Source organism: Brachionichthys hirsutus, chromosome 16, assembly GCF_040956055.1.
Source record: "Brachionichthys hirsutus isolate HB-005 chromosome 16, CSIRO-AGI_Bhir_v1, whole genome shotgun sequence".
Classification (NCBI taxonomy): domain Eukaryota; kingdom Metazoa; phylum Chordata; class Actinopteri; order Lophiiformes; family Brachionichthyidae; genus Brachionichthys; species Brachionichthys hirsutus.
The window spans coordinates 11,781,394-11,807,406 of record NC_090912.1 but is presented as its reverse complement, the minus strand read 5'-3'; the positions used below and the strand labels follow the sequence as shown (position 1 = coordinate 11,807,406).

The 26,013-nt window shown below is 48.5% G+C and overlaps 3 protein-coding genes across 3 annotated transcripts; all 3 read right to left on the bottom strand.

The window, feature by feature from the left end:
* Positions 1-1,161: 1,161 nt before the first annotated feature.
* Positions 1,162-7,701, bottom strand: LOC137905920 (major histocompatibility complex class I-related gene protein-like). The gene is made up of 7 exons (XM_068750204.1): positions 7,638-7,701; positions 6,030-6,296; positions 5,533-5,811; positions 4,375-4,677; positions 3,216-3,320; positions 2,046-2,259; positions 1,162-1,787 (listed from the first exon to the last, which is right to left on the bottom strand). The coding sequence occupies exons 1-6, from the start codon at positions 7,699-7,701 to the stop codon at positions 2,051-2,053; spliced, it is 1,227 nt and encodes a 408-aa protein (XP_068606305.1). The 3' UTR covers positions 1,162-1,787; positions 2,046-2,050.
* Positions 7,702-14,620: 6,919 nt separating this feature from the next.
* Positions 14,621-17,107, bottom strand: LOC137905921 (mitochondrial adenyl nucleotide antiporter SLC25A23-like). The gene is made up of 6 exons (XM_068750205.1): positions 17,027-17,107; positions 16,166-16,318; positions 15,813-15,920; positions 15,307-15,474; positions 15,033-15,183; positions 14,621-14,939 (listed from the first exon to the last, which is right to left on the bottom strand). The coding sequence occupies exons 1-6, from the start codon at positions 17,087-17,089 to the stop codon at positions 14,761-14,763; spliced, it is 822 nt and encodes a 273-aa protein (XP_068606306.1). The 5' UTR covers positions 17,090-17,107; the 3' UTR covers positions 14,621-14,760.
* A 1,429-nt stretch (positions 17,108-18,536) lies between these two features.
* On the bottom strand, positions 18,537-25,691 carry LOC137905918 (major histocompatibility complex class I-related gene protein-like). The gene is made up of 7 exons (XM_068750203.1): positions 25,628-25,691; positions 24,042-24,308; positions 23,566-23,844; positions 21,765-22,067; positions 20,602-20,706; positions 19,421-19,652; positions 18,537-19,162 (listed from the first exon to the last, which is right to left on the bottom strand). The coding sequence occupies exons 1-6, from the start codon at positions 25,689-25,691 to the stop codon at positions 19,426-19,428; spliced, it is 1,245 nt and encodes a 414-aa protein (XP_068606304.1). The 3' UTR covers positions 18,537-19,162; positions 19,421-19,425.
* Positions 25,692-26,013: the final 322 nt, after the last annotated feature.

The window sequence follows — 26,013 nt, the reverse complement described above, 5'->3', positions numbered from 1 at the left end:
GATCTTTTTTCAGAATAGTTTTTATTTATTTAGTTCTATTTTATTTTTATTTTTGTTTACAGATGACAGTAATTACGGGGCAGAATGGTGGCGCAGTGATTAGCGCCGCCGCCTCACAGCAAACAGGTACTGGGTTCGATTTCCATTCTGTGTGGCGTTTTTTGTTCTCCCCGTGTCTGTGTGGCCCCGCAATGCGCTGGTGACACATCCTGGGAGTACCCCGCCTCTCGCCCGTAGTCAGAAGAGACGATTGTTTCATGTACAAGAAGATGTTGTTTTATTTTACCTCTATTTAAACAGGTAAGTTAATTGAGAACTAATTCTCATTTGGAACATGAGCCAATCAGAGATTGCAAACCCCGCCTCCAAAAGACTATTCGATCTTGTGAGACAGTAAACAGGGCTTCCGGATCAGAGGGGCCAAACCTGCTCTAGCTTGCTGCTCCGGAACGGGAAAAGATACAACTACAACTGTAACATATATGAAACCAGAATGAACTATGAGTGTGCACACCAAATTTGAAGTCTCTAGCTCCAGAATTGAGGTCAGGATGGACTCCTGAAAAATGCAGATTTTAGAACGAAAATTAGCTCTCAGATCCGGATTGTGATCCGGATTCGGCCGAAATTAGTCATGGTCATAGACCTTTAAGGAGTACTTATGTGTGATTTTTTCAGATCCATACCGCCATGCGTTTTGAAGAAATTAAGAAAAGTGCCCTATCTCGCAATGTTAAAGAATCCTTTAAAAACATTCTAGAATCTGGATCCAGACAGACAGACAAACAGACCCAATTGCAATACCCTTGCCTCCCCTTCGGCGAGGGTAATAAAGACTCCACAAAGAAAGGCCCCCAGCCGGATTTGAACCTGCGACCTCCATCCAAAACGCAGGATGGCTGTTATCAGTCTGACTATCAGGAACTGTATCATTTCTGTCACTGAACACAGCAGACTTACATGCGATTTTAGTTTTATAGATTGGAGACGGAGTGATGAGACTGGGAATATTCATGGGATTGGAGACGGAGCGATGAGACTGGGAATATTCATGGGATTGGAGACGGAGCAATGAGACTGGGAATATTCATGGTTTGGAGACGGACCACTCAGACTAGGAATATTCATGGGATTGGAGACGGATCAATCAAACAAGAAACGTGGGAAATGTGGGATTTTATTGTAAAGCAGAATTTCTGTCTAAAGAAAGGAACCAGCAGGACGACTTCAGCCTTCGTCTCGTTAACAACACAGGAAGTGATTGTGATCCGTGAACAGACAGGAAGCACTGGGGGAGGGGCGGAGTCCAGGAGGAACAAAGACACGCCCGTTTACTCCGACACCTCCGGACTCGTTAGTGTCCGAGTCCCGCCGCAGGTTCCAGGAGGACTGGAAGCAAAGGAAGGATTTCTGAGGACGGACAGCAGAGACGACTCTAGAGGCCGTCAGATGTCTCTCGTCTCACATCACATGACCCCAGGAGGACCCATAGGACAAAGGGAAAGCACAAACAACCCAGCAGCCGAAGAGTTAAAGTGTAATGATGGAGGACGTTCTAAGGACGTTGGATGAAGACAGTCTTAAAGATCCTGTTTGACGTCTCCAGAGAAGAGAGACGAGAACAATCCCCGAAATATTTAAATGACACCGTTTAGACTCTAATCAATAAGTATCGATCACTGGATCCTCGTCGCTGATATCTTTGATCGGATCGTGTTCTGGTGAAGACCCGGTGGACTCCAGTTCAAACAGGACGATGTGGGGACACCGCTCCTTGTCCCAGAACCCTGCGGAGACAGAACCAACAGAACTGAGCAGAAACGCCACGAAGCCACACCCGAACCCGATCAGTCCACCTTAAATGTCCAGGTGGACTCATTGTCTTTGTCCAACAACCTCAGATCCCTTCAGGTGAAACAACTTCACCTTTTGTTGTGGAAAAGACACCAAAGGTCAAAGACTATCTCGTCTCACAAGTCTGACAGAATAATCTCCCCGTGTCAGAAGGTTCTTCTACACATAGTGTCCCACACGAAGACACTCACTGCGTTCATTCTGTCCTTGTCCCAACGCCCTCCGGCTGGATGATGATCTCTGGCTGGATGACGACCTCTGGCTGGATGACGACCTCCGGCTGCATGTCCACCTCCGGCTGCATGTCCACCTCCGGCTGCATGTCCACCTCCGGCTGCATGTCCACCTCTGGCTGCAGTCTCTTCGTGAGCTCAGCGCTGTCCTCAGAAGGTGGACGAGGTTTACCTGGATAACAAAGACGCATCAGTCCACCGCTCACGGTTGCAGGTGAACGGATGCGAGTGGATCACCAGCAACACTCCATCAAACAAAAGTAGCTGCTGCTAAACAGAGGAGACGAAGAACGGGACGTCCTCCGAGAGGAACCGGGGACAGTTTAACGCTTGTGTTACAAAAAAAGTCCAATTCATGACCCTTTAAGTGGACAAAATGTCCACCTGTAAAATGTAATATTTTTCCTGACCTCATTCTGGACCTGATCCAGTTGGAGAGATAGACACCCCCCCCCCCCCCCCGCCCCCCCCCCCACCCTGCGTGTCAAATTCCATAAACATTGATAAATAATCAACTGAGATATTGAGGAGAATATTTTGAATCTCCATTGACTGCAATATTAACAAATAGTTCCAAGTGATCCAGAATCCAGGATCTCTTCTGGATCATCACCGAAATGTAATCATCTGTTCCTGGAAACATTCCCGACAAATCCTGGAAACTTCATCCAGATCCGTCCAGAACTTTTTGAGTTATCTTGCTAACAGCCGGACAGACAAACGGCGGTGGGAAATATGGGTTTTCAAATTTAAGCCCAAATTATCCCCCTTTCAAAAATCACCCCTCGGTGACCTTTTCTTGGACACTATGTAGAACAAATGGACATTTTTGTCTGAAGGGTCGTGGACAGGTTAAACAAGGATTACACAGTCAAATTATGGACGTTGAGATTTTGTGACTCCGCCTCACCAAAGAGGACGGTGGTTGTCCTGGAGGGAGCTTAGAATTTCTGAAATGGACTAAACTGTCCAGGAGTTACTCAAGGGTCAACACAGCACGACTGTCTTCCCTGGTCCGTCATCGTGGTTCTGGACTCTGAAGCTGAAACCACCTCCTGTTTGCTTCATCAGGTCAAAGTGTCCAATCAAAGCCAGGAGACAGAGACTGGTTCTGTCTGGGTCGCTCACCTGTCCTCTGTCTGTACAGCTTGAATCCAACGGCAGCCGTGAGGACGAGAAGAACCGCTACAGTGATGATGATGATGATGATGGCGTTCACGTTAGTGGGTTCCTCTGGAGAGCAGAAAACAACAAGTCAGAGAACAACGTCCATGTCCCAACAGAACCGTCCTGCAGACGGACACCACCTGGTTGGTGGTCCTGCCGTCCTGTTTAGGTGGTTTCATGTCCACCTGTCCACAGGAGGACGGTCTGTGCTGCTTTCTGTCCTGATGTTGGTTCCAGTCTCACGGAGACTCGTCCAATGTTCTAATGTTCTAGTGTGTTCTAATGTTCTGACAGAGGTTTGACTTTAAAACTAGAAACTTCTGAAAACTGAAATGGATCCAAAATACTTTTTCTCCAACTCTAGACTGAAACCTCCGAAGCGCTGGAACGCTGCGTCCCTCTGCTGAGGCTGGACAGTCCCACAGCTCTGTGGACCTGTCCTCATGGAGAAACACAAGGTTCTGATAACATCCTGGTCCACATCAGGAATATGGGGAACGTTTTACATCCCAGCTTCTGGAGAAACGAAGGAACGTGGTGAAGAACGCTGATTTCATAAAGGAGCGTTAGAATCAACGTGTCTTCCCACGGTACTGAAGGACTTCATGTTGGACCCGTGTCCCACCCTCCTAGCTTCACGTCAACATTCACTGGGTTCTGGATCGTCCTGCTAACAGATCCAGGTCCAACAGAACCTCCTCCGCTGTTCTGGATCGTCCTGCTAACAGATCCAGGTCCTATCAGAACCTCCTCCGCAGTTCTGGATCGTCCTGCTAACAGATCCAGGTCCAATCAGAACCTCCTCCGCTGAAGACATGAACTGACTTTACTGGCATCGTCCTGCATGAATGAAAGCCCAGTGGACATTGGACCGCCACCACCAAATGAACTATCACTGATTCAAAGGCTTCCGTCTTCTGTGCAGGTACCGGGTTAGGGTTCTGGTACCGTTGTCCAGGTCCCGGGTGGTTTATTGATTATCTGAACTCTAAAGTTACACAGAAAACACCAAACGACAGTGAAAGAAACAAAACTTCTGTCCATCTCTTCAAACCCATGATCTGGACCATCAGAGAGACAGAAATGTGTCCCCACCTTCACCCCCTGATCCCAGTCTCACCCCAGTTGGTCCAGATCTTTCCTTTGTCCAGTCTGGTGACCAAGTCGTCCTTCACACCGAAGAGCTGGAACACACAGTCGTACCTCCTCCAGTCTTCAGCCGCCGCCGATGAAAGGTCCAGGTCCACACTCATCTGGAAGGTTCCGTCATGGTTGGGGAGGATCTCTCCGTGCTCCACCTCCTCATGAAGCTCCTCCCCATCCTTCCTCCAGAAGAGAGCGGCTCTGTCTGGGTAGAAACCTGTAGCGAAGCAGCTGACGGGAGAGGAAGGAGTCTTCTGGAGGAGAAACACTGAGGGGAGCTCTGGAGGAGGAGACAAAGACACGTTAGAGAGGGGAGCTCTGGAGGAGGAGACAGAGACACATTAGAGAGAGGAGCTCTGGAGGAGACAAAGACACGTTAGAGAGGGGAGATCTGGAGGAGGAGACAAAGACACGTTAGAGAGGGGAGCTCTGGAGGGGGAGACAAAGACACGTTAGAGAGGGGAGCTCTGGAGGAGGAGACAAAGACACGTTAGAGAGGGGAGCTCTGGAGGAGGAGACAAAGACACGTTATAGAGGGGAGATCTGGAGGAGGAGACAAAGACACGTTAGAGAGGGGAGCTCTGGAGGAGGAGACAGAGACACATTAGAGAGGGGAGCTCTGGAGGAGGAGACAAAGACACGTTAGAGAGGAGAGATCTGGAGGAGGAGACAAAGACACGTTAGAGAGGGGATCTCTGGAGGAGGAGACAAAGACACGTTAGAGAGGAGAGATCTGGAGGAGGAGACAAAGACACGTTAGAGAGGGGAGCTCTGGAGGAGGAGACAAAGACACATTAGAGAGGGGAGATCTGGAGGAGGAGACAAAGACATGTTAGAGAGGGGAGCTCTGGAGGAGGAGACAAAGACACGTTAGAGAGGAGAGCTCTGGAGGAGGAGACAGACACGTCATCAGGAGTCACTGTTGTCGCCAGAGACACTGAAACGCAACGACGCAAATAAACCTCAGAGGAGAGGAGGCGACAAAAGAAGGGAGGAGCAGAGGAGAAGAAGACTGAAGGAGAGAGAAGGAGGACAGAGAGGTAAAGGACAGAGTGTGTCTCTGTGTGTGGGTCAGAAACAGCAGAGGAACATGAAGGTTGTTGGTTTGAAACTCCACCAGGTGATGTGCTTCTACCTGTTCTCAGCAGAGAGCTCCTCCCATACTCCAGATACTTCCTCCCCCACTCAGGACACTCCTGGGTGAGGTAATGCTTGTCGTATTCCATCAGAGCTCTATCATGATCCCATCTGTGTTTGGTGATGACAGCCTGAGGACTGGGAGCGATCCATGTCTCCGTCTTCAGGTCCAGGACGATGAAGTCTTCTCCATTATAACCGAACTGATTAAAACCAGTGACCTCTCCAGTCTCATCGTCCCACTCACAGCCGTACATCCGCTGGACAATGTGGACACCTGAGAGAGACAGACTCCAGTCATCGACCTGGTCCTCACTGGACCCAGCAGAACCAGCAGAACCAGCAGAACCAGTGTGTGTCCCGGAGCTTTAGAAACCCAGCAGTGATGCAAAAGCGTTCCTGCAGAGGTGTGTGTGTGCGTGTGTGTGTGTGCGTGTGTGTGTGTGTGTTTACTTCCTACAGCATGAACACAACATTTAATAAACACAAACAAACCTTCTGATTGGTTGAAGCGCTTCTTTAAAGTTTCCATGTTGAATTTGTACACTTCTTGTTTCCCCACATTGTTCCTCTTCTTTCGGGTCCAGTACTCTGGATGCTCTGCTGTGACTTTGTCCATCCAGTCCTGTTTGGGTTCTGCTCTCTTGGTCTTACTGTCATAGTGAACCATCTGGACGTCATCGATCAAACCAACGGACACAAACTCCGGGAAGTTTGAGACTCCAGAAGACGCCGTCTCGAAATACTTCAAAGAGTGAGTCTCTGAAAGAAAAACCAGAATCACGATCTGAAGGTTGAACCTGTTTCCACCTGATGACATCACTTCCTGCTCTCCACTCACACCTGAACCTGTGACCGATGACAACTTCTGGTTCTGATCACAGGTTTGAACTCTGAGGCTCCTGCAGCTGAAACCCAGCAGAACTTCTTCTTCTATGGTTTCACAAAGTCGCGCTGGTCATTTTCCACCATCAGCTGATAACTGGCATCATTTTCAAGGCCAGATGTCGGAGAGTTTGTGAATTAAAACGGTTTGACCCTAAAGATTTGGGTTTCAGCACCACAACAAATAAAGGTGTGACCCGGTCCCGAAACACCGTCAGGTCCTGATGGGCAGAACCTGCAGAACCCAAAGCCTGTTTCACTCACAACAGATTTTGTGATGAATATTTCTCATTAATATTGATACATTTAATATTTGAAGAACACGGTTCTATATAAGAAAAATCGCCAGTCTAACACCAGTTATAACACCAGTCAGCAGTTATTACAGCAGTTATAATACCAGTTATAACACCGGTTATAACACCAGTTATAACACCGGTTATAACACCAGTCAGCAGTTATTACAGCAGTTATAATACCAGTTATAACACCAGTTATAACAGCAGTTATAATATCCGTTGGATTCAGAGCGGATTCTGATCCTCTGACGTTCCAACATTCCCTCCATCATCAGCTGACGTCTCTTCCTTCTCGTCCTGGTTCTAACAGTTGGTTCTGTTCAGGTATCAACAGGAAGGTTCTCTGATTTGTTCTCTTTGAGTTCTGACACTTCCATTGTTGTTCTCCTCAGAACCTCCGCCGTCGTCTGAAGACGTGGACGTCCTGTTTCTGTGTCACGTCCAGAATGCTGAACAAATCCGTCCCCTGCTCATAGTTCGGTGTGGAAACCGTGCGGTCCAGTCCATGCTGGGTTCTGAGGCTGACACGGGTCAGAACCCATCCAAACGGATCAGGACATTTGTCAGCTGGAGAATAAAGCTGTCCACTCTCTGGTGGACAAACTCTATCATGAAGACGCAGCTTGGAAACCATCTCTAAACCGGTTTGTTGTTGGACCTCAGCAGAACCACCGACCGACACCAGCACACCTCCGTCATCAGGTCTGATGTCCGTCTGAGCCGGAGGTTCTGAACCCATCAAATTAAAGAGGACAAAGAAGGAAGCACTACCTCTGTCCTCCTGTCCCAGTTGGACCTGAAGTAAATGGACTTTACTTTAAGATGACGGGTCGGTACCGTTTGGACATTTCTAGACTCCTAACATGTCAGGAAGTCCAACAACAGAACCGTCAACCCAGACAGCAGGATAGAAACTCACCTCCCACCGCCCCAGGTACACCTGTACCCAGAACCAGAACCAGAACCAGAACCGAGGTCTTCATCGTGAACTGTCCCATCTGCAGCTCAAACAACAGAACAGCCACAAGATTCTTTAAAGCTTCCAGTCCGACCGTCAAGGGTGAAGTGAGGACAAAACCCGAGAGGAGCGGACTTCCCCGTCCGTCTGAGCCAATCAGAATTTAGTCTGAGCGATGACGTCACTTGTTACTCGGCAGAACTGTCACAGGTTGTGAATCAAAAGCGAAAGTAGAATGGATCTTATTTTAAGCTGCGTCAGAGTCTTTGTTTGAGCGTCTCAGCAGGTTCTGAGTTCTGGACGCTGAAAACTTCTGGACCGACAGAAACGTGAGCCGCTGTTGATGTTTGATCCAGATGCTGCTCCGCTTTCTGCTCCACTTTCACTGCGCTCGTGTTCCTGGTAGAGTCAATGCGGAATAATAAAAGTCCCACCTTGAGTTCTTCAGCTGAGACAACAGAACCCATGATCCGAACAGGGTCCATCTTTACCTGACAGGTTCTGCTGTTGGTGACGTTGAGGCTCGACCTGCTGGTCGTTACCTGAGCTCATCATTTAGCTTCAGGAAGGAAGTAAATGTTATTTATATATTATATATTATTCATGGATCACCTTCACAGACAACAAGCCACAAAGTGCTTCACAAGGAGAAGACAGCCTCCACGTGGCCTCCGCATGTCGCTGTTAGGTTTCTCCTTTTTCCCCGGTTCTTTTATTATATCTCGTGTTGGAGGTGTTTATTCAATAATGAGTCAGGATTATAAAACGAATCAAGTTTACTGAAGGTTTTCAGTAAGTACAAAGCTGGTAAGGAAACACAGCGCTGGACTCTCCTACAGACGCGCGGGGGGGGGGGGCAGTGAATGTTTCGGCAGTGGGCGTAGAACACCCTCCTCCTGGGAGGGGCCCTAACTTATGCCCACCGTGTATCAGTTAACAATGTGTGAGTCTTTATATGTGATTAATATATGTGTGTGTTTATTACCGAAAAGTATGTAGAGATGAAGAAACTAAGAGTGTTTGTGCAACCTGTGTATTGTGAGCGTGCTGCATAACTCAAATATCTAACAAAGCGAAACAAATGTCTTTATAACGTCCACCGTCCACAGCTCCAGCGCTAGCGCTTCTCCAGCTCAATGTCGAAGGCCTCACCACTGCCAAGATTGACATCCTTGAGCAATTGGCCCGAAAAAACAACGTGACAGCGATCACCCTGCAGGAGACCCACCAGGAAAACAAGAACATCCTGAGGGTCCCTGGGTACACCTTGGCTGGCCACATTGCCAGTAAACATCATGGCACGGCCACATTTGTGCGCATAGATATGTCGTGGTCAGCTGCCGGACAGTCTCCAGATGGTGCAGAGATAGAATGGATTAACACCAAAGTGCAAGACACTACCATCGTCAACATCTACAAACCACCGCCAAGCAGATTGGTCCCATTGTCCCTGCCGGATGTCCCTGCCCCTGCCCACCACTCAGACCGGGGTTGCAGCAGCTCCAACGCTGATGGTGACTTCCTGGTAAACTGGGCCTCCACTGTCGATGCTGCACTCCTATACGACCCAAAGGAGCCACACACGTTCTACTCTGCACGATGGAACAGCAACACCAACCCAGACCTGGCATTCGCAAAATGGCACAACGACCAGCCTCTCCCTGCAAGACGCATTCTGGACATGTTTCCCCGGTCACACCACCGACCGTCACTCATCACCATTCCATCTTTGGTCCAGCCTGTGCAAGGGAGGGATGTCAAGAGATGGAACTTCCAGAAAGCGAACTGTGCAGGTTTCACTAAACAAGTGACCAAGGCAGTTACTACCCTACCACACCCGTGTTCCACCAACCTGAACGACGCCTACAACTCGTACTGCAAAATGATGCTGGCCGCCGCCAAGAACAACATCCCCCACGGTGAACGTAAAGCCTCTGTTCCCTGTTGGGATGACGAAAGGCAGGGAGAGAGCAGCAGGAAATCTCTTCAGCAGACTGAAAGAGAAACGCAGGCAACGTTGGACTGAGACAGTGGAGTCAATCGACTTCACACACTCCAGTCAAAGGGAGTGGCAGACCCTAAAAAAGCTGACCGGAAGGTCAACAACCCCGGCACAGTGCCCCATTACTGCGAACTCCATTGCGTCGCTCCTGTTGAGTAACAGCTGCTTCCCGAACGCAGACAAGGACCTCACTCGAACAACATCAGCGAGAGTCCATGAACTGCACAGGGCCCCAGGGTGTGATGCCAACCTATCGGTTAACTTCTCAATGCAAGAAACCGAACAAGCCATAAAACATCTTAAGACTGGTAAGGCACCAGGGATAGATGAAACACCAAGGTAAGAAGGTAACTGACTGGCTCCGTTCCTTCCTATCTGCATGTCTCCAACGCCTAAAGCTGCCAAAAATCTGGCGCCGTGCCAAGGTGATCGCACTGCCGAATCCCAACAAGCCAAGCGATGACCCAAAGGGATACGGGCCAATCTCCCTTCTGTGTGTACCCGTCAAACTGCTGGAACGCCTCATCCTGGCTTGCCTTACCCCAGTGATCGACCCCCAGCTCCCCAAAGAACAAAAGGCTGGCGCCGTCTTCTTGGACCTCACAGCTGCCTGACACTGTCTGGCTGCGCTGGCTACATATGAAGCTTCTGAAGACCATCCCGGACAAGCACCTGGTGAGCTTCATTATGGAGATGCTGAGCAACCGCAGCTTTAAGCTCCAGACCAGCAACGGCCAAAGCAGTAGGGTAAGAAAGCTCAGGAACGGTGTCCCACAGGGCTCTGTGCTGGCACCGATGTTATTTAACATCTAGGGCGATGGTGGCGCAGGTGGTTGAGCGGGTCGTCCTATGATCGAGAGGTTGGCGGTTTGATTCGATTCCCGACCTTCACATGTCCACTGTCGTTGTGTCCTTGGGCAAGACACTTCACCCACATTGCCTGTGTGAATGTAGTGAGCGAGTGAATGTTGGTGGTGGTCAGGAGGGCCGATGGCGCAAATTGGCAGCCTCGCTCCTGTCAGCCTGCCCCAGGGCAGCTGTGGCTAGTAGCTCCACCACCAAGTGTGGTGTGAATGAATAATGCACAATGTGAAGCGTCTTTGGGTGCCTAGAAAAGTGCTATATAAAATCAAGCATTATTGTTATCTACATCCACGACCTACCCCTAACAACATCAAGGAAGTATGCCGTCCTTGTATATAAGTATGTCGTCTGGCTATGCAGACAACATGGCAATCCTGCTTATCAAACCCTCTTGGGAAGCAGTAGAGGAAGGCCTTACAGAGGATATGGCCATCCTATCCTCTTACCTGAAGGACTGGCGACTCAAGCTCAGTGTCAAAAAGACTGTTGCAACAATGTTCCACCTCTACAACAGGGAAGCAACACGTGAAACCAACATCATCGTTGCCGATGCACAGCTACAGTCCCAGTCCTCCCCGACACACCTTGGCGTGAAGCTCGACAGAACATTGTCCTTTAAACCAGCGGTCCCCAACCTTTTTCCTGACACGGACCGGTTTCTTGCCGGTCAATTATTTCGCGGACCGGGGGTGTAATTAAATAAAAAGAAAAATGAATATATTCTTAACAATAAACTTTATATTATGCACCTTGAATAACTATTATAAACAAGTATTACACCAATATCTAGTCACCATAAATTGTGGTCCCAATAATTACTTCTGTCCTTCATGTTCACGTTTTTTGTTTAATAAATACCACATTCTTGTGTTTTAATCCAGGGTTCAGGTCTTTTACTTCTGGGTTCTTGTCTTTATGTGCTGAAGCAGTTTTGAACCCTTCATTGCTCGTTAACAAAGCTAATCAGCTGTTGTAGATAAACCGTGTTTTAAGTCTGACTCCTGGTTTGTCTGTGAAAATAAGTTTTATTTTCTTCCTCCTCAGTTGGACTTTCCATTAGCAAAGAAGCTCTGCAAAAACGTTTGTTTTGTAATTTTATCTTCGCTAGTTTACGTCTGTTTTTAGTAACGTATCACGTAAAGCATGACTATTCACAGGTGAATGTTACGTTGGCAAAAATCTGGTTGTTTTTCAAAATAAAACACCTTTTAGACGCTAATAATCGATACAACTTAAATTGCATACATTATTTATTCTTTCTGTGCGGCCCGGTAACAAATGCCTCACGGACCGGTACCGGGCCGCGGCCCGGTGGTTGGGGACCACTGGTTTAAACAACATCTGGACAGTGTGAAAGGAAAGACCACTGCCCGTGCCGCACTGATACGGCGTTTAGCCGGAACCACGTGGGGAGCCTCCACCGAGGCCCTGGTCCTTCCTGCTACTGAATACTCTGCCCCAGTCTCGAGCCGTAGCACCCATTTCCAAAAGCTGGACGCTGCCCTTAATAGCACACTACGGACTGTCTCCGGATGCCTACGTGCCACTCCAACCAACCAACCGGTCCTTGCTGGAATCACCCCAGCAGAGATCAGGCGAGACGCAGCCATACTAGCTCTTGCTTGGAAGGCACATCTGAGCGAATCCCACCTCCTCCACAAGGTTGTCATGGAGACGCCACATCATACCCGCCTCAAGTCCAGTCGCCCTTTTGCCGCACAGGCCCAGGAACTGCTTCGCACAACACCAGCTGACATGTCTAAGGAATCCTGGGTGAAGGCCAGATGGAGGGACCAGTGGAAGGCGGCAGTACCATCCAGGCTCCACCGCTGCATTGAGGATCCAACAGATGTTCCTGGCCAGGACCTGCCCCGCAAGGATGGGAATACCCTCAACCGGCTGCGGACAGGAGTTGGACGCTTTGGTGCAACAATGCAGAAGTGGGGTCTTGCAGACAGTGCCCACTGTGAATGTGGGGATCCATCACAGACTGTGGACCACGTGCTGACCAGCTGCCCCATATACCGCCGGCCAAATGGTGATCAGGGCTTCATTGATTTGGACAATGACACACTGGACTGGCTTGCTGCTACAGAGCTGAAGGTCTAAGGACATACGACAGAAGAGGAAGTGCTACACAACACAACACAGGAAAGAAATTATACAAAGTTACAGGAACAAACATTGACCAAAGTATGTCTCCATGGTAACCCTCTGGCAACTGAGAGGCTCCTCCCCCTAAGGATGGCTCAGAATTAAAAAAAGATTTTCAGGTCATTTATTTAACCATTTTATGCATCACATTATTTTATGGATGAGTTTACTGTTGCTATGGGAACCCAAACAAACAGTGTTCAAAACAGATTAACTCCAGGAAAGGGAGCAAAGGAAAAATACAGAGATCATCGAGGATCAAGAAATATGAACGTCCAGAGACAAGACTTCCTGTTTCAGGCTTTTTCCTTCAAAATAAAACGACAGCTTTTTTCGGGTGGAATGAATTTCGAGTGGATCGCCAATGAGCAGATTAATGGATTCCCCCTTTGATCCGGATGAACCATGGTTTGTTCTTTCATGCATTCAGTATGCCTCTCTCATCAAGTTGAAAGGGCTCAAGACACGACACAAACTTTATGTAAATTTACCATGACATAATGCATCTTCTTTATGAGATAATGTAACATTTTCAACGCCAGCGGCTTCAAAACTACGTCGCCATTCCGTGACGTCGGCGACAGAACCACTCAGGTTACTACGACTGTGTTACGACCACTGTTAGGAGGTAATTACAAAGTGCAAAGGATTCCTATAAACATTTCCACATTCACATTTTCATAAACTACTTCAATGCTGGATCTTGTCTGAACATAGGGGGGTCTGAGCAATGTCGTTACCATACCCCTAACCCATTGACGTCATCAATGTGCACGCAAAAACATGGCGGCCACCACGTATGAATTTATGTTCTAAACAAAACGGATTTGATAACTGAGGAGAAATGTTTATATATTTTTGTAAATGTACTTTTAGACCGATTTGTAGTTACAGTCGAGGTTCCCTTTAAACTTTTACCCAGGTGCAAATAGTCACGTCTCCAGCGGCTAGCAGGTTGCTAGCAGAACTGTCACACCCACAACACCAGGAAGTTGGGAAACCATAAGGAAGACCCCGAAGGACAAAACTCCCTGGAGTGAGTTTATTGACAGGACAGGGTGTCCTCTATGTTCAGACAATATATAGTTTTCACCTTCTTAACGACACGTCATAATCCAAAGCAGCGTCTGGGCTAATCAGGCGTTTGAAGGGTTAGGGTTCGGGTTGGCCAAGGGTCACGCAGGTCGCCAGCCGAATTGTCTGAACACCGGGGTGTCTGGGCAATGTCAAGGCCATCATGCCATAATCAAAAGGCTTGAAATATTTCAGCTATACTGTAAAAGGGTCAAACTTTAAATTAACTTTTCCATAATCTTCTAATGGCCCTGTGATGAACTGGTGACTTTTCCAGGGTGTGGCCCACCTCTCACCCATAGTCAGCGGGGCTAGGCGTTACCCGGCTTCGGTTAAATGGCTGAACACAATGGGGCTCCTTCTCGTCTTCAAGAATGAATGAATAGTCCTCTCATTTATTGAGATGCACCCGGGTAGCCATTCATCCATTCATCCATTCATCTGCCGAGCGCTTTCCCGCTCTGCCGGTCGCGGGACTCGCTGGAGCCTATCCCAGCTTGCTATGGACAAAATGCATTTCACAATATTCCACCAAAGAAGGCTGAAATGTAAAATCAGCTTCAGCTCTCGTCTGATCACGGGCCAGTCTGGATCATTATCTCACATTTCGGGGTTCAAACCGGCGCCGACCACGGATGTCTGGAGCCAACACAGCAGAGATGGTTTCATCGATCGTCTCGTCTAATGGAAGATGGATGGATGTACGGATGCTGACATGGCATTTAAAGTTGAACAGTTAAAGCCCTCTTCATTACGAAACGATGGAGATTTATTCCATCCCAGCAGCATGTAAAGTACAGCACTCATTTTGGCTCCAAATAAAGTTAAAATTGCTATTTTTATTGGGGCAAAGAAGCCTAAGGGTAGTCAAAGACTTGAAACTGCATGTGTAAACAGGAAGTAGAACCCACAGCACTGTGACCTGCGTCTGTTCAGCGGCCCTTCGCTCTGAGGAGCTGCATCATCTCCTCTCTTCTGCTTCTCAGTCTACTAACCCACCCCGAGGATTTTCTTCATGCGCTCATACACTACGTAGGAGATGCTGACAGCTGGAATGACTTTGAGAAAGTTGGGGGTGATGCCTCGGTACAGGCCGGCTACACCCTCGTGTGATATGATGTACTTGAACTGGCCCACCATGGTCAGCTTGGGTTTCCCTTCAGTAATGGCTGAAAGAAAAGCAAAAGAGGTTGAGAGTTGACTCCTAGCTGGGCCATTGATTATGGAACAATATGTTAAGAACACGTCGGAATCCGTTTTACCTTGTGCCTGCATACGTGTGCGGATGAGAGCCAGGGGATAGGACGCCAGCTGTCCACAGGTACTTGAGATGGTACCACAGCCCAGGAGCACAAGAACTCCTGGATCTGCAGAGTCTAAGCAGTACCTCTGAAGCCAAGCGTTCTTCAGAGTCTTTAGATGGAGCAGGAACAGGCAGAAATAGTTTCATATGTAAAGGTGGCGAGTTGCGAAAGTAAGGTCAAACTTTAGCGGGCTATCTTTGAGCTTCTGGTTTTGACTGTGGGCGGCACACACCTCGTACACGGCCAAATCGATACCAGCATAAGGAATGATGCCGACTGTATTTGGCAGGTAGCCCCTGTAGAAAGCCTGGGCTCCCTCCACCTTCAGGATCTTCCTGGCACAATCAGCCACACCCGAGTACTGTCCAGTCGTCCTCAGTGTAAGACGAGTCTTCAGCACCTACACACCAGAGTGGAGAAGCAGGGTGAGGATCGACTGTACCCCTACGGCCTCTTTGTATTTATTTACTTTATTGTGCTGCTACGTGCACCATTAGAAATAAAGTTCACTTTAAGTCTAGGCACTGAACTTAGTGCCACAGAAATACACTGCAGAATGTGAGAACTTTATGCCTTTGTCGGTCCAGGAGTGTGACGGAGTCCACAGCCCTCACCTGGCTTAGAGGAAGCCACACCTGCGGTATGAGTGCAGCCACTGTATGAATGGATGAATGCAGGCTCGTGTTGTAAAGGACAGACCCAGAAAGGCAGCAGAGATACGATGACCTTTAAACTGACCTCCATTGGGTAGATGATGGTCTGGGCAGAAGCTCCTGCCAAAGATCCAGCGATAAACCTTTCTTGTACCCTTAAAGAGCCCCCCTCTTTACTGCCCCGAATCAAGCACTTCATCTAAAGTAAAAGAAAGAATGGTTGACGGGGAAAGACAGACGTGGGAAGGGCCCAGAGGGGGGGGGGGGGGGGGGGGGCAATAATATGATGCATTTGTGGAGAGAATTCAACTATCCGGACATGAAAATAGGCATTATTCAAGACTGGGTAGAGTTCTGGTCTTACATGTACCATTAGGTTTATTTATAAGGATTGAGTTCTAATTATTTCTTGTCATTGATTGGTTGGAGCGCACCGACCTGTTCATAGGCCATAAACTTAATGGCCGATTCAGGAGCAATCTTGAGGACATTGATCCCATTTCCCCTCCAGAGTGAGAACACGCCTCCTTCCTTGATCATTCCCCTCAGTCCAGACCAGAGATTCATTCCTTGAGATTTAGAACCATGTACCTGAATGCAAAAACAAGTCAATCATCTGAGTACAGTGGGTACAGATACAAGCTGCCAAACTGAGCTAGTTCAACAGGAAGGGGGTGCGAGGTGAGGTCCTTTATCAGGTTCAGGTCAGTGATGGCCCTGGGCAAAAAGCAGTTTTCCAGCCTTGAGGTGCGAGCTTTAGTTTAAAGGCTCTATAGTTGGTGACAGCCCAGAACCATTCAGTTTGACCACTGATAGGGTCATTTGCTTATTTTCATTTGTTTAAATGTAACCGTGAGATCAAGAACAGCCCCATCTGGTGGGCAGCGATGTTGTGTGCTCTGAAGGTATCGTGATGTCACTAAGTCAAGAGGTGGAGCCATGAACGTTATAAATAAACTTGTTCCGGGAAGCGGAAACAGTTGGTTGGAGGAAGCGCGCCGGACCAGCCGGTCCGGGCAGCGTGAGAGAAAATAGAAGCCTGGTGTCCGCCTGTTTCATTTCGGTGCGTTTGTAAATTAATATCACAATGTTAGAGACTTAATCTCTAACAACCACTCAGTTCCGAGGTGTGAATCAGCCTCGGTCATCCTCGCTGGCAGCTCAAACACTCTTAACGTCAGCTCCTCTAACCGTTTGTTTCACCGTCTCGACAGACAAAAACTCTCCGAGCACAAATGAGAAAAGCTTTGAGACAGCCCTTCACAAAAGTATAATCGTGAACTTTGTGAAATGACCCACCTGCAGGAAGACTTTTAGACGGTCCAATGGTGCAGTGCCTGTTCGGGACACAGCGCCTGCCATCGCCCCAGCAACCAGCTGCTTCCACACCAGACCTGAGCGCCGCTCACGCTCTGAGAACTCGTCTGGCACAGTCAAATGTTCTCCGATGTCAAACATCTGTGGTACCAGGAGAAATGTAAAGGACAACTTGTACCGGTATATCGTCCAGGTGGCCTTTAATCATTTGTATTGTCGAATTCTTTGCAGGTTACAACTGAATGCATCACGTTTTCACTATAAAAAAAGAAGCAAGCTTTTTCATATGTCTTCTATCTGATCCTTTCTGTTCCAGTTTTGTTATGTCCTGATCTTTTTTCAGAATAGTTTTTATTTATTTAGTTCTATTTTATTTTTATTTTTGTTTACAGATGACAGTAATTACGGGGCAGAATGGTGGCGCAGTGATTAGCACCGCCGCCTCACAGCAAACAGGTACTGGGTTCGATTTGCATTCTGTGTGGCGTTTTTTGTTTTCCCCGTGTCTGTGTGGCCCCGCAATGAGCTGGTGACACATCCTGGGAGTACCCCGCCTCTCGCCCGTAGTCAGAAGAGACGATTGTTTCATGTACAAGAAGATGTTGTTTTATTTTACCTCTATTTAAACAGGTAAGTTAATTGAGAACTAATTCTCATTTGGAACATGAGCCAATCAGAGATTGCAAACCCCGCCTCCAAAAGACTATTCGATCTTGTGAGACAGTAAACAGGGCTTCCGGATCAGAGGGGCCAAACCTGCTCTAGCTTGCTGCTCCAGAACGGGAAAAGATACAACTACAACTGTAACATATATGAAACCAGAATGAACTATGAGTGTGCACACCAAATTTGAAGTCTCTAGCTCCAGAATTGAGGTCAGGATGGACTCCTGAAAAATGCAGATTTTAGAACGAAAATTAGCTCTCAGATCCGGATTGTGATCCGGATTCGGCCGAAATTAGTCATGGTCATAGACCTTTAAGGAGTACTTATGTGTGATTTTTTTCAGATCCATACCGCCATGCGTTTTGAAGAAATTAAGAAAAGTGCCCTATCTCGCAATGTTAAAGAATCCTTTAAAAACATTCTAGAATCTGGATCCAGACAGACAGACAAACAGACCCAATTGCAATACCCTTGCCTCCCCTTCGGCGAGGGTAATAAAGACTCCACAAAGAGAGGCCCCCAGCCGGATTTGAACCTGCGACCTCCATCCAAAACGCAGGATGGCTGTTATCAGTCTGACTATCAGGAACTGTATCATTTCTGTCACTGAACACAGCAGACTTACATGCGATTTTAGTTTTATAGATTGGAGACGGGGCAAAGTGACTGGGAATATTCATGGGATTGGAGACGGAGCGATGAGACTGGGAATATTCATGGGATTGGAGACGGATCAATGAGACTGGGAATATTCATGGTTTGGAGACGGACCAATCGGACTGGGAATATTCATGGGATTGGAGACGGATCAATCAAACAAGAAACGTGGGAAATGTGGGATTTTATTGTAAAGCAGAATTTCTGTCTAAAGAAAGGAACCAGCAGGACGACTTCAGCCTTCGTCTCGTTAACAACACAGGAAGTGATTGTGATCCGTGAACAGACAGGAAGCACTGGGGGAGGGGCGGAGTCCAGGAGGAACAAAGACACGCCCGTTTACTCCGACACCTCCGGACTCGTTAGTGTCCGAGTCCCGCCGCAGGTTCCAGGAGGACTGGAAGCAAAGGAAGGATTTCTGAGGACGGACAGCAGAGACGACTCTAGAGGCCGTCAGATGTCTCTCGTCTCACATCACATGACCCCAGGAGGACCCATAGGACAAAGGGAAAGCACAAACAACCCAGCAGCCGAAGAGTTAAAGTGTAATGATGGAGGACGTTCTAAGGACGTTGGATGAAGACAGTCTTAAAGATCCTGTTTGACGTCTCCAGAGAAGAGAGACGAGAACAATCCCCAAAATATTTAAATGACACCGTTTAGACTCTAATCAATAAGTATCGATCACTGGATCCTCGTCGCTGATATCTTTGATTGGATCGGGTTCTGGTGAAGACCCGGTGGACTCCAGTTCAAACAGGACGATGTGGGGACACCGCTCCTTGTCCCAGAACCCTGCGGAGACAGAACCAACAGAACTGAGCAGAAACGCCACGAAGCCACACCCGAACCCGATCAGTCCACCTTAAATGTCCAGGTGGACTCATTGTCTTTGTCCAACAACCTCAGATCCCTTCAGGTGAAACCGCTTCACCTTTTGTTGTGGAAAAGACACCAAAGGTCAAAGACTATCTCGTCTCACAAGTCTGACAGAATAATCTCCCCGTGTCAGAAGGTTCTTCTACACATAGTGTCCCACACGAAGACACTCACTGCGTTCATTCTGTCCTTGTCCCAACGCCCTCCGGCTGGATGATGATCTCTGGCTGGATGACGACCTCTGGCTGGATGACGACCTCCGGCTGCATGTCCACCTCCGGCTGCATGTCCACCTCCGGCTGCATGTCCACCTCCGGCTGCATGTCCACCTCCGGCTGCATGTCCACCTCTGGCTGCAGTCTCTTCGTGAGCTCAGCGCTGTCCTCAGAAGGTGGACGAGGTTTACCTGGATAACAAAGACGCATCAGTCCACCGCTCACGGTTGCAGGTGAACGGATGCGAGTGGATCACCAGCAACACTCCATCAAACAAAAGTAGCTGCTGCTAAACAGAGGAGACGAAGAACGGGACGTCCTCCGAGAGGAACCGGGGACAGTTTAACGCTTGTGTTACAAAAAAAGTCCAATTCATGACCCTTTAAGTGGACAAAATGTCCACCTGTAAAATGTAATATTTTTCCTGACCTCATTCTGGACCTGATCCAGTTGGAGAGATAGACACCCCCCCCCCCGCCCCCCCCCACCCTGCGTGTCAAATTCCATAAACATTGATAAATAATCAACTGAGATATTGAGGAGAATATTTTGAATCTCCATTGACTGCAATATTAACAAATAGTTCCAAGTGATCCAGAATCCAGGATCTCTTCTGGATCATCACCGAAATGTAATCATCTGTTCCTGGAAACATTCCCGACAAATCCTGGAAACTTCATCCAGATCCGTCCAGAACTTTTTGAGTTATCTTGCTAACAGCCGGACAGACAAACGGCGGTGGGAAATATGGGTTTTCAAATTTAAGCCCAAATTATCCCCCTTTCAAAAATCACCCCTCGGTGACCTTTTCTTGGACACTATGTAGAACAAATGGACATTTTTGTCTGAAGGGTCGTGGACAGGTTAAACAAGGATTACACAGTCAAATTATGGACGTTGAGATTTTGTGACTCCGCCTCACCAAAGAGGACGGTGGTTGTCCTGGAGGGAGCTTAGAATTTCTGAAATGGACTAAACTGTCCAGGAGTTACTCAAGGGTCAACACAGCACGACTGTCTTCCCTGGTCCGTCATCGTGGTTCTGGACTCTGAAGCTGAAACCACCTCCTGTTTGCTTCATCAGGTCAAAGTGTCCAATCAAAGCCAGGAGACAGAGACTGGTTCTGTCTGGGTCGCTCACCTGTCCTCTGTCTGTACAGCTTGAATCCAACAGCAGCCGTGAGGACGAGAAGAACCGCTACAGTGATGATGATGATGATGATGGCGTTCACGTTAGTGGGTTCCTCTGGAGAGCAGAAAACAACAAGTCAGAGAACAACGTCCATGTCCCAACAGAACCGTCCTGCAGACGGACACCACCTGGTTGGTGGTCCTGCCGTCCTGTTTAGGTGGTTTCATGTCCACCTGTCCACAGGAGGACGGTCTGTGCTGCTTTCTGTCCTGATGTTGGTTCCAGTCTCACGGAGACTCGTCCAATGTTCTAATGTTCTAGTGTGTTCTAATGTTCTGACAGAGGTTTGACTTTAAAACTAGAAACTTCTGAAAACTGAAATGGATCCAAAATACTTTTTCTCCAACTCTAGACTGAAACCTCCGAAGCGCTGGAACGCTGCGTCCCTCTGCTGAGGCTGGACAGTCCCACAGCTCTGTGGACCTGTCCTCATGGAGAAACACAAGGTTCTGATAACATCCTGGTCCACATCAGGAATATGGGGAACGTTTTACATCCCAGCTTCTGGAGAAATGAAGGAACGTGGTGAAGAACGCTGATTTCATAAAGGAGCGTTAGAATCAACGTGTCTTCCCACGGTACTGAAGGACTTCATGTTGGACCCGTGTCCCACCCTCCTAGCTTCACGTCAACATTCACTGGGTTCTGGATCATCCTGCTAACAAGCAGATCCAGGTCCAACAGAACCTCCTCCGCAGTTCTGGATCGTCCTGCTAACAGATCCAGGTCCAATCAGAACCTCCTCCGCAGTTCTGGATCATCCTGCTAACAGATCCAGGTCCAATCAGAACCTCCTCCGCTGAGGACATGAACTGACTTTACTGACATCGTCCTGCATGAATGAAAGCCCAGTGGACATCGGACCGCCACCACCAACAGAACTATCACTGATTCAAAGGCTTCCGTCTTCTGTGCAGGTACCGGGTTAGGGTTCTGGTACCGTTGTCTGGGTCCCGGGTGGTTTATTGATTATCTGAACTCTAAAGTTACACAGAAAACAGCAAATGACAATAAAAGAAACAAAACTTCTGTCCAACTCTTCAAACCCATGATCTGGACCATCAGAGAGACAGAAATGTGTCCCCACCTTCACCCCCTGATCCCAGTCTCACCCCAGTTGGTCCAGATCTTTCCTTTGTCCAGTCTGGTGACCAAGTCGTCCTTCACACCGAAGAGCTGGAACACACAGTCGTACCTCCTCCAGTCTTCAGCCGCCGCCGATGAAAGGTCCAGGTCCACACTCATCTGGAAGGTTCCGTCATGGTTGGGGAGGATCTCTCCGTGCTCCACCTCCTCATGAAGCTCCTCCCCATCCTTCCTCCAGAAGAGAGCGGCTCTGTCTGGGTAGAAACCTGTAGCGAAGCAGCTGACGGGAGAGGAAGGAGTCTTCTGGAGGAGAAACACTGAGGGGAGCTCTGGAGGAGGAGACAAAGACACGTTAGAGAGGGGAGCTCTGGAGGAGGAGACAAAGACACGTTAGAGAGGGGAGCACTGGAGGAGGAGACAAAGACATGTCAGAGAGGAGAGATCTGGAGGAGGAGACAAAGACATGTCAGAGAGGAGAGATCTGGAGGAGGAGACAAAGACACATTAGAGAGAGGAGCTCTGGAGGAGACAAAGACACGTTAGAGAAGGGAGATCTGGAGGAGGAGACAAAGACACGTTAGAGAGCAGAGATCTGGAGGAGGAGACAAAGACACGTTAGAGAGGGGAGCTCTGGAGGAGGAGACAAAGACACGTTAGAGAGGGGAGCTCTGGAGGAGGAGACAAAGACACGTTAGAGAGGGGAGCTCTGGAGGAGGAGACAAAGACACGTTGGAGAGGGGAGCTTTGGAGGAGGAGACAAAGACACGTTAGAGAGGGGAGCTCTGGAGGAGGAGACAAAGACACGCTAGAGAGGAGAGATCTGGAGGAGGAGACAAAGACACGTTGGAGAGGGGAGCTCTGGAGGAGGAGACAAAGACACGTTAGAGAGGGGAGATCTGGAGGAGGAGACAAAGACACGTTAGAGAGGGGAGCTCTGGAGGAGGAGACAAAGACACGTTAGAGAGGAGAGATCTGGAGGAGGAGACAAAGACACGTTAGAGAGGGGAGCTCTGGAGGAGGAGACAAAGACACGCTAGAGAGGAGAGATCTGGAGGAGGAGACAAAGACACGTTGGAGAGGGGAGCTCTGGAGGAGGAGACAAAGACACGTTAGAGAGGGGAGATCTGGAGGAGGAGACAAAGACACGTTAGAGAGGGGAGCTCTGGAGGAGGAGACAGAGACACGTTATAGAGGGGAGCTCTGGAGGAGGAGACAAAGACACGTTAGAGAGGAGAGATCTGGAGGAGGAGACAAAGACACGTTAGAGAGGGGAGCTCTGGAGGAGGAGACAAAGACACGCTAGAGAGGAGAGATCTGGAGGAGGAGACAAAGACACGTTGGAGAGGGGAGCTCTGGAGGAGGAGACAAAGACACGTTAGAGAGGGGAGATCTGGAGGAGGAGACAAAGACACGTTAGAGAGGGGAGCTCTGGAGGAGGAGACAAAGACACGTTAGAGAGGGGAGCTCTGGAGGAAGAGACAAAGACACGTTAGAGAGGGGAGCTCTGGAGGAGGAGACAAAGACACGTTAGAGAGGGGAGCTCTGGAGGAGGAGACAAAGACACGTTAGAGAGGGGAGCTCTGGAGGAGGAGACAAAGACACGTCATCAGGAGTCACTGTTGTCGCCAGAGACACTGAAACGACGCAAATAAACCTCAGAGGAGAGGAGGCGACAAAAGAAGGGAGGAGCAGAGGAGAAGAAAACTGAAGGAGAGAGAAGGAGGACAGAGAGGTAAAGGACAGAGTGTGTCTCTGTGTGTGGGTCAGAAACAGCAGAGGAACATGAAGGTTGTTGGTTTGAAACTCCACCAGGTGATGTGCTTCTACCTGTTCTCAGCAGAGAGCTCCTCCCATACTCCAGATACTTCCTCCCCCACTCAGGACACTCCTGGGTGAGGGAATGCTTGTAGTATTCCATCCCAGCTCTCTCATGATCCCATCTGTGTTTGGTGATGACAGCCTGAGGACTGGGAGCGATCCATGTCTCCGTCTTCAGGTCCAGGACGATGAAGTCTTCTCCATTATAACCATACTGATGAAAACCAGTGACCTCTCCAGTCTCATCGTCCCACTCACAGCCAGACAGCCGCTGGAAAATGTGGACACCTGAGAGAGAGACAGACTCCAGTCATCAACCTGGTCCTCACTGGACCCAGCAGAACCAGCAGAACCAGTCTGTGTCCCGGAGCTTTAGAAACCCAGCAGTGATGCAAAAGCATTCCTGCAGAGGTGTGTGTGTGTGTGTGTGTGTGTGTGTTTACTTCCTACAGCATGAACACAACATTTAATAAACACAAACAAACCTTCTGATTGGTTGAAGCGCTTCTTTAAAGTTTCCATGCTGAATTTGTACCATTCTTGGTTCCCCACATTGATCCTCGTCTGTTGGGTCCAGTACTCTGGATCCTCTGCTGTGACTTTGTCCATCCAGTCCTGTTTGGGTTCTGCTCTCTTGGTCTTACTGTCATAGTGAAACATCTGGACGTCATCGATCAAACCAACGGACACAAACTCCGGGAAGTTTGAGACTCCAGAAGACGCCGTCTCGAAATACTTCAAAGAGTGAGTCTCTGAAAGAAAAACCAGAATCACCATCTGAAGGTTGAACCTGTTTCCACCTGATGACATCACTTCCTGCTCTCCACTCACACCTGAACCTGTGACCGATGACAACTTCTGGTTCTGATCACAGGTTTGAACTCTGAGGCTCCTGAAGCTGAAACCCAGCAGAACTTCTTCTTCTATGGTGTCACAAAGTCGCGCTGGTCATTTTCCACCATCAGCTGATAACTGGCATCATTTTCAAGGCCAGATGTCGGAGAGTTTGTGAATTAAAACGGTTTGACCCTAAAGATTTGGGTTTCAGCACCACAACAAATAAAGGTGTGACCCGGTCCCGAAACACCGTCAGGTCCTGATGGGCAGAACCTGCAGAACCCAAAACCTGTTTCACTCACAACAGATTTTGTGATGAATATTTCTCATTAATATTGATACATTTAATATTTGAAGGACACGGTTCTATATAAGAAAGAACACCAGTCTAACACCAGTTATAACACCAGTCAGCAGTTATTACAGCAGTTATAATACCAGTTATAACACCGGTTATAACACCAGTTATAACAGCAGTTATAACAGCAGTTATAACAGCAGTTATAACAGCAGTTATAATATCCGTTGGATTCAGAGCGGATTCTGATCCTCTGACGTTCCAACATTCCCTCCATCATCAGCTGACGTCTCTTCCTTCTCGTCCTGGTTCTAACAGTTGGTTCTGTTCAGGTATCAACAGGAAGGTTCTCTGATTTGTTCTCTTTGAGTTCTGACACTTCCATTGTTGTTCTCCTCAGAACCTCCGCCGTCGTCTGAAGACGTGGACGTCCTGTTTCTGTGTCACGTCCAGAATGCTGAACAAATCCGTCCCCTGCTCATAGTTCGGTGTGGAAACCGTGCGGTCCAGTCCATGCTGGGTTCTGAGGCTGACACGGGTCAGAACCCATCCAAACGGATCAGGACATTTGTCAGCTGGAGAATAAAGCTGTCCACTCTCTGGTGGACAAACTCTATCATGAAGACGCAGCTTGGAAACCATCTCTAAACCGGTTTGTTGTTGGACCTCAGCAGAACCACCGACCGACACCAGCACACCTCCGTCATCAGGTCTGATGTCCGTCTGAGCCGGAGGTTCTGAACCCATCAAATTAAAGAGGACAAAGAAGGAAGAACTACCTCTGTCCTCCTGTCCCAGTTTGACCTGAAGTAAATGGACTTTACAGGAAGAACTTTAAGATGACGGGTCGGTACCGTTTGGACATTTCTAGACTCCTAACATATCAGGAAGTCCAACGACAGAACCGTCAACCCAGACAGCAGGATAGAAACTCACCTCCCACCGCCCCAGGTACACCTGTACCCAGAACCAGAACCAGAACCAGAACCGAGGTCTTCATCGTGAACTGTCCCATCTGCAGCTCAAACAACAGAACAGCCACAAGATTCTTTAAAGCTTCCAGTCCGACCATCAAGGGTGAAGTGAGGACAAAACCCGAGAGGAGCGGACTTCCCCGTCCGTCTGAGCCAATCAGAATTTAGTCTGAGCCAATCAGAATTTAGTCTGAGCGATGACGTCACTTGTTACTCGGCAGAACTGTCACAGGTTGTGAATCAAAAGCGAAAGTAGAATGGATCTTATTTTAAGCTGCGTCAGAGTCTTTGTTTGAGCGTCTCAGCAGGTTCTGAGTTCTGGACGCTGAAAACTTCTGGACCGACAGA

Bases quoted from the DNA above. Each gene is read 5' to 3' on its own strand.
- LOC137905920 (XM_068750204.1), bottom strand. From the start codon at position 7,701: ATGAAGACCTCGGTTCTGGTTCTGGTTCTGGTTCTGGGTACAGGTGTA. The intron at 6,297-7,637 runs GTGAGTTTCTAT...TTTTTCTTTCAG, and splicing joins TGTACCTGGGGCGGTGGGAG to AGACTCACTCTTTGAAGTAT. The intron at 4,678-5,532 runs GTAGAAGCACAT...CTCCTCCTCCAG, and splicing joins GAGCTCTCTGCTGAGAACAG to AGCTCCCCTCAGTGTTTCTC.
- LOC137905921 (XM_068750205.1), bottom strand. From the start codon at position 17,089: ATGGCAGGCGCTGTGTCCCGAACAGGCACTGCACCATTGGACCGTCTA. The intron at 15,921-16,165 runs GTCGGTGCGCTC...CTTTAGATGAAG, and splicing joins AGTTTATGGCCTATGAACAG to TGCTTGATTCGGGGCAGTAA. The intron at 15,184-15,306 runs GTGTGTGCCGCC...CTCCATCTAAAG, and splicing joins TCGATTTGGCCGTGTACGAG to ACTCTGAAGAACGCTTGGCT.
- LOC137905918 (XM_068750203.1), bottom strand. From the start codon at position 25,691: ATGAAGACCTCGGTTCTGGTTCTGGTTCTGGTTCTGGGTACAGGTGTA. The intron at 24,309-25,627 runs GTGAGTTTCTAT...TTTTTCTTTCAG, and splicing joins TGTACCTGGGGCGGTGGGAG to AGACTCACTCTTTGAAGTAT. The intron at 22,068-23,565 runs GTAGAAGCACAT...CTCCTCCTCCAG, and splicing joins GAGCTCTCTGCTGAGAACAG to AGCTCCCCTCAGTGTTTCTC.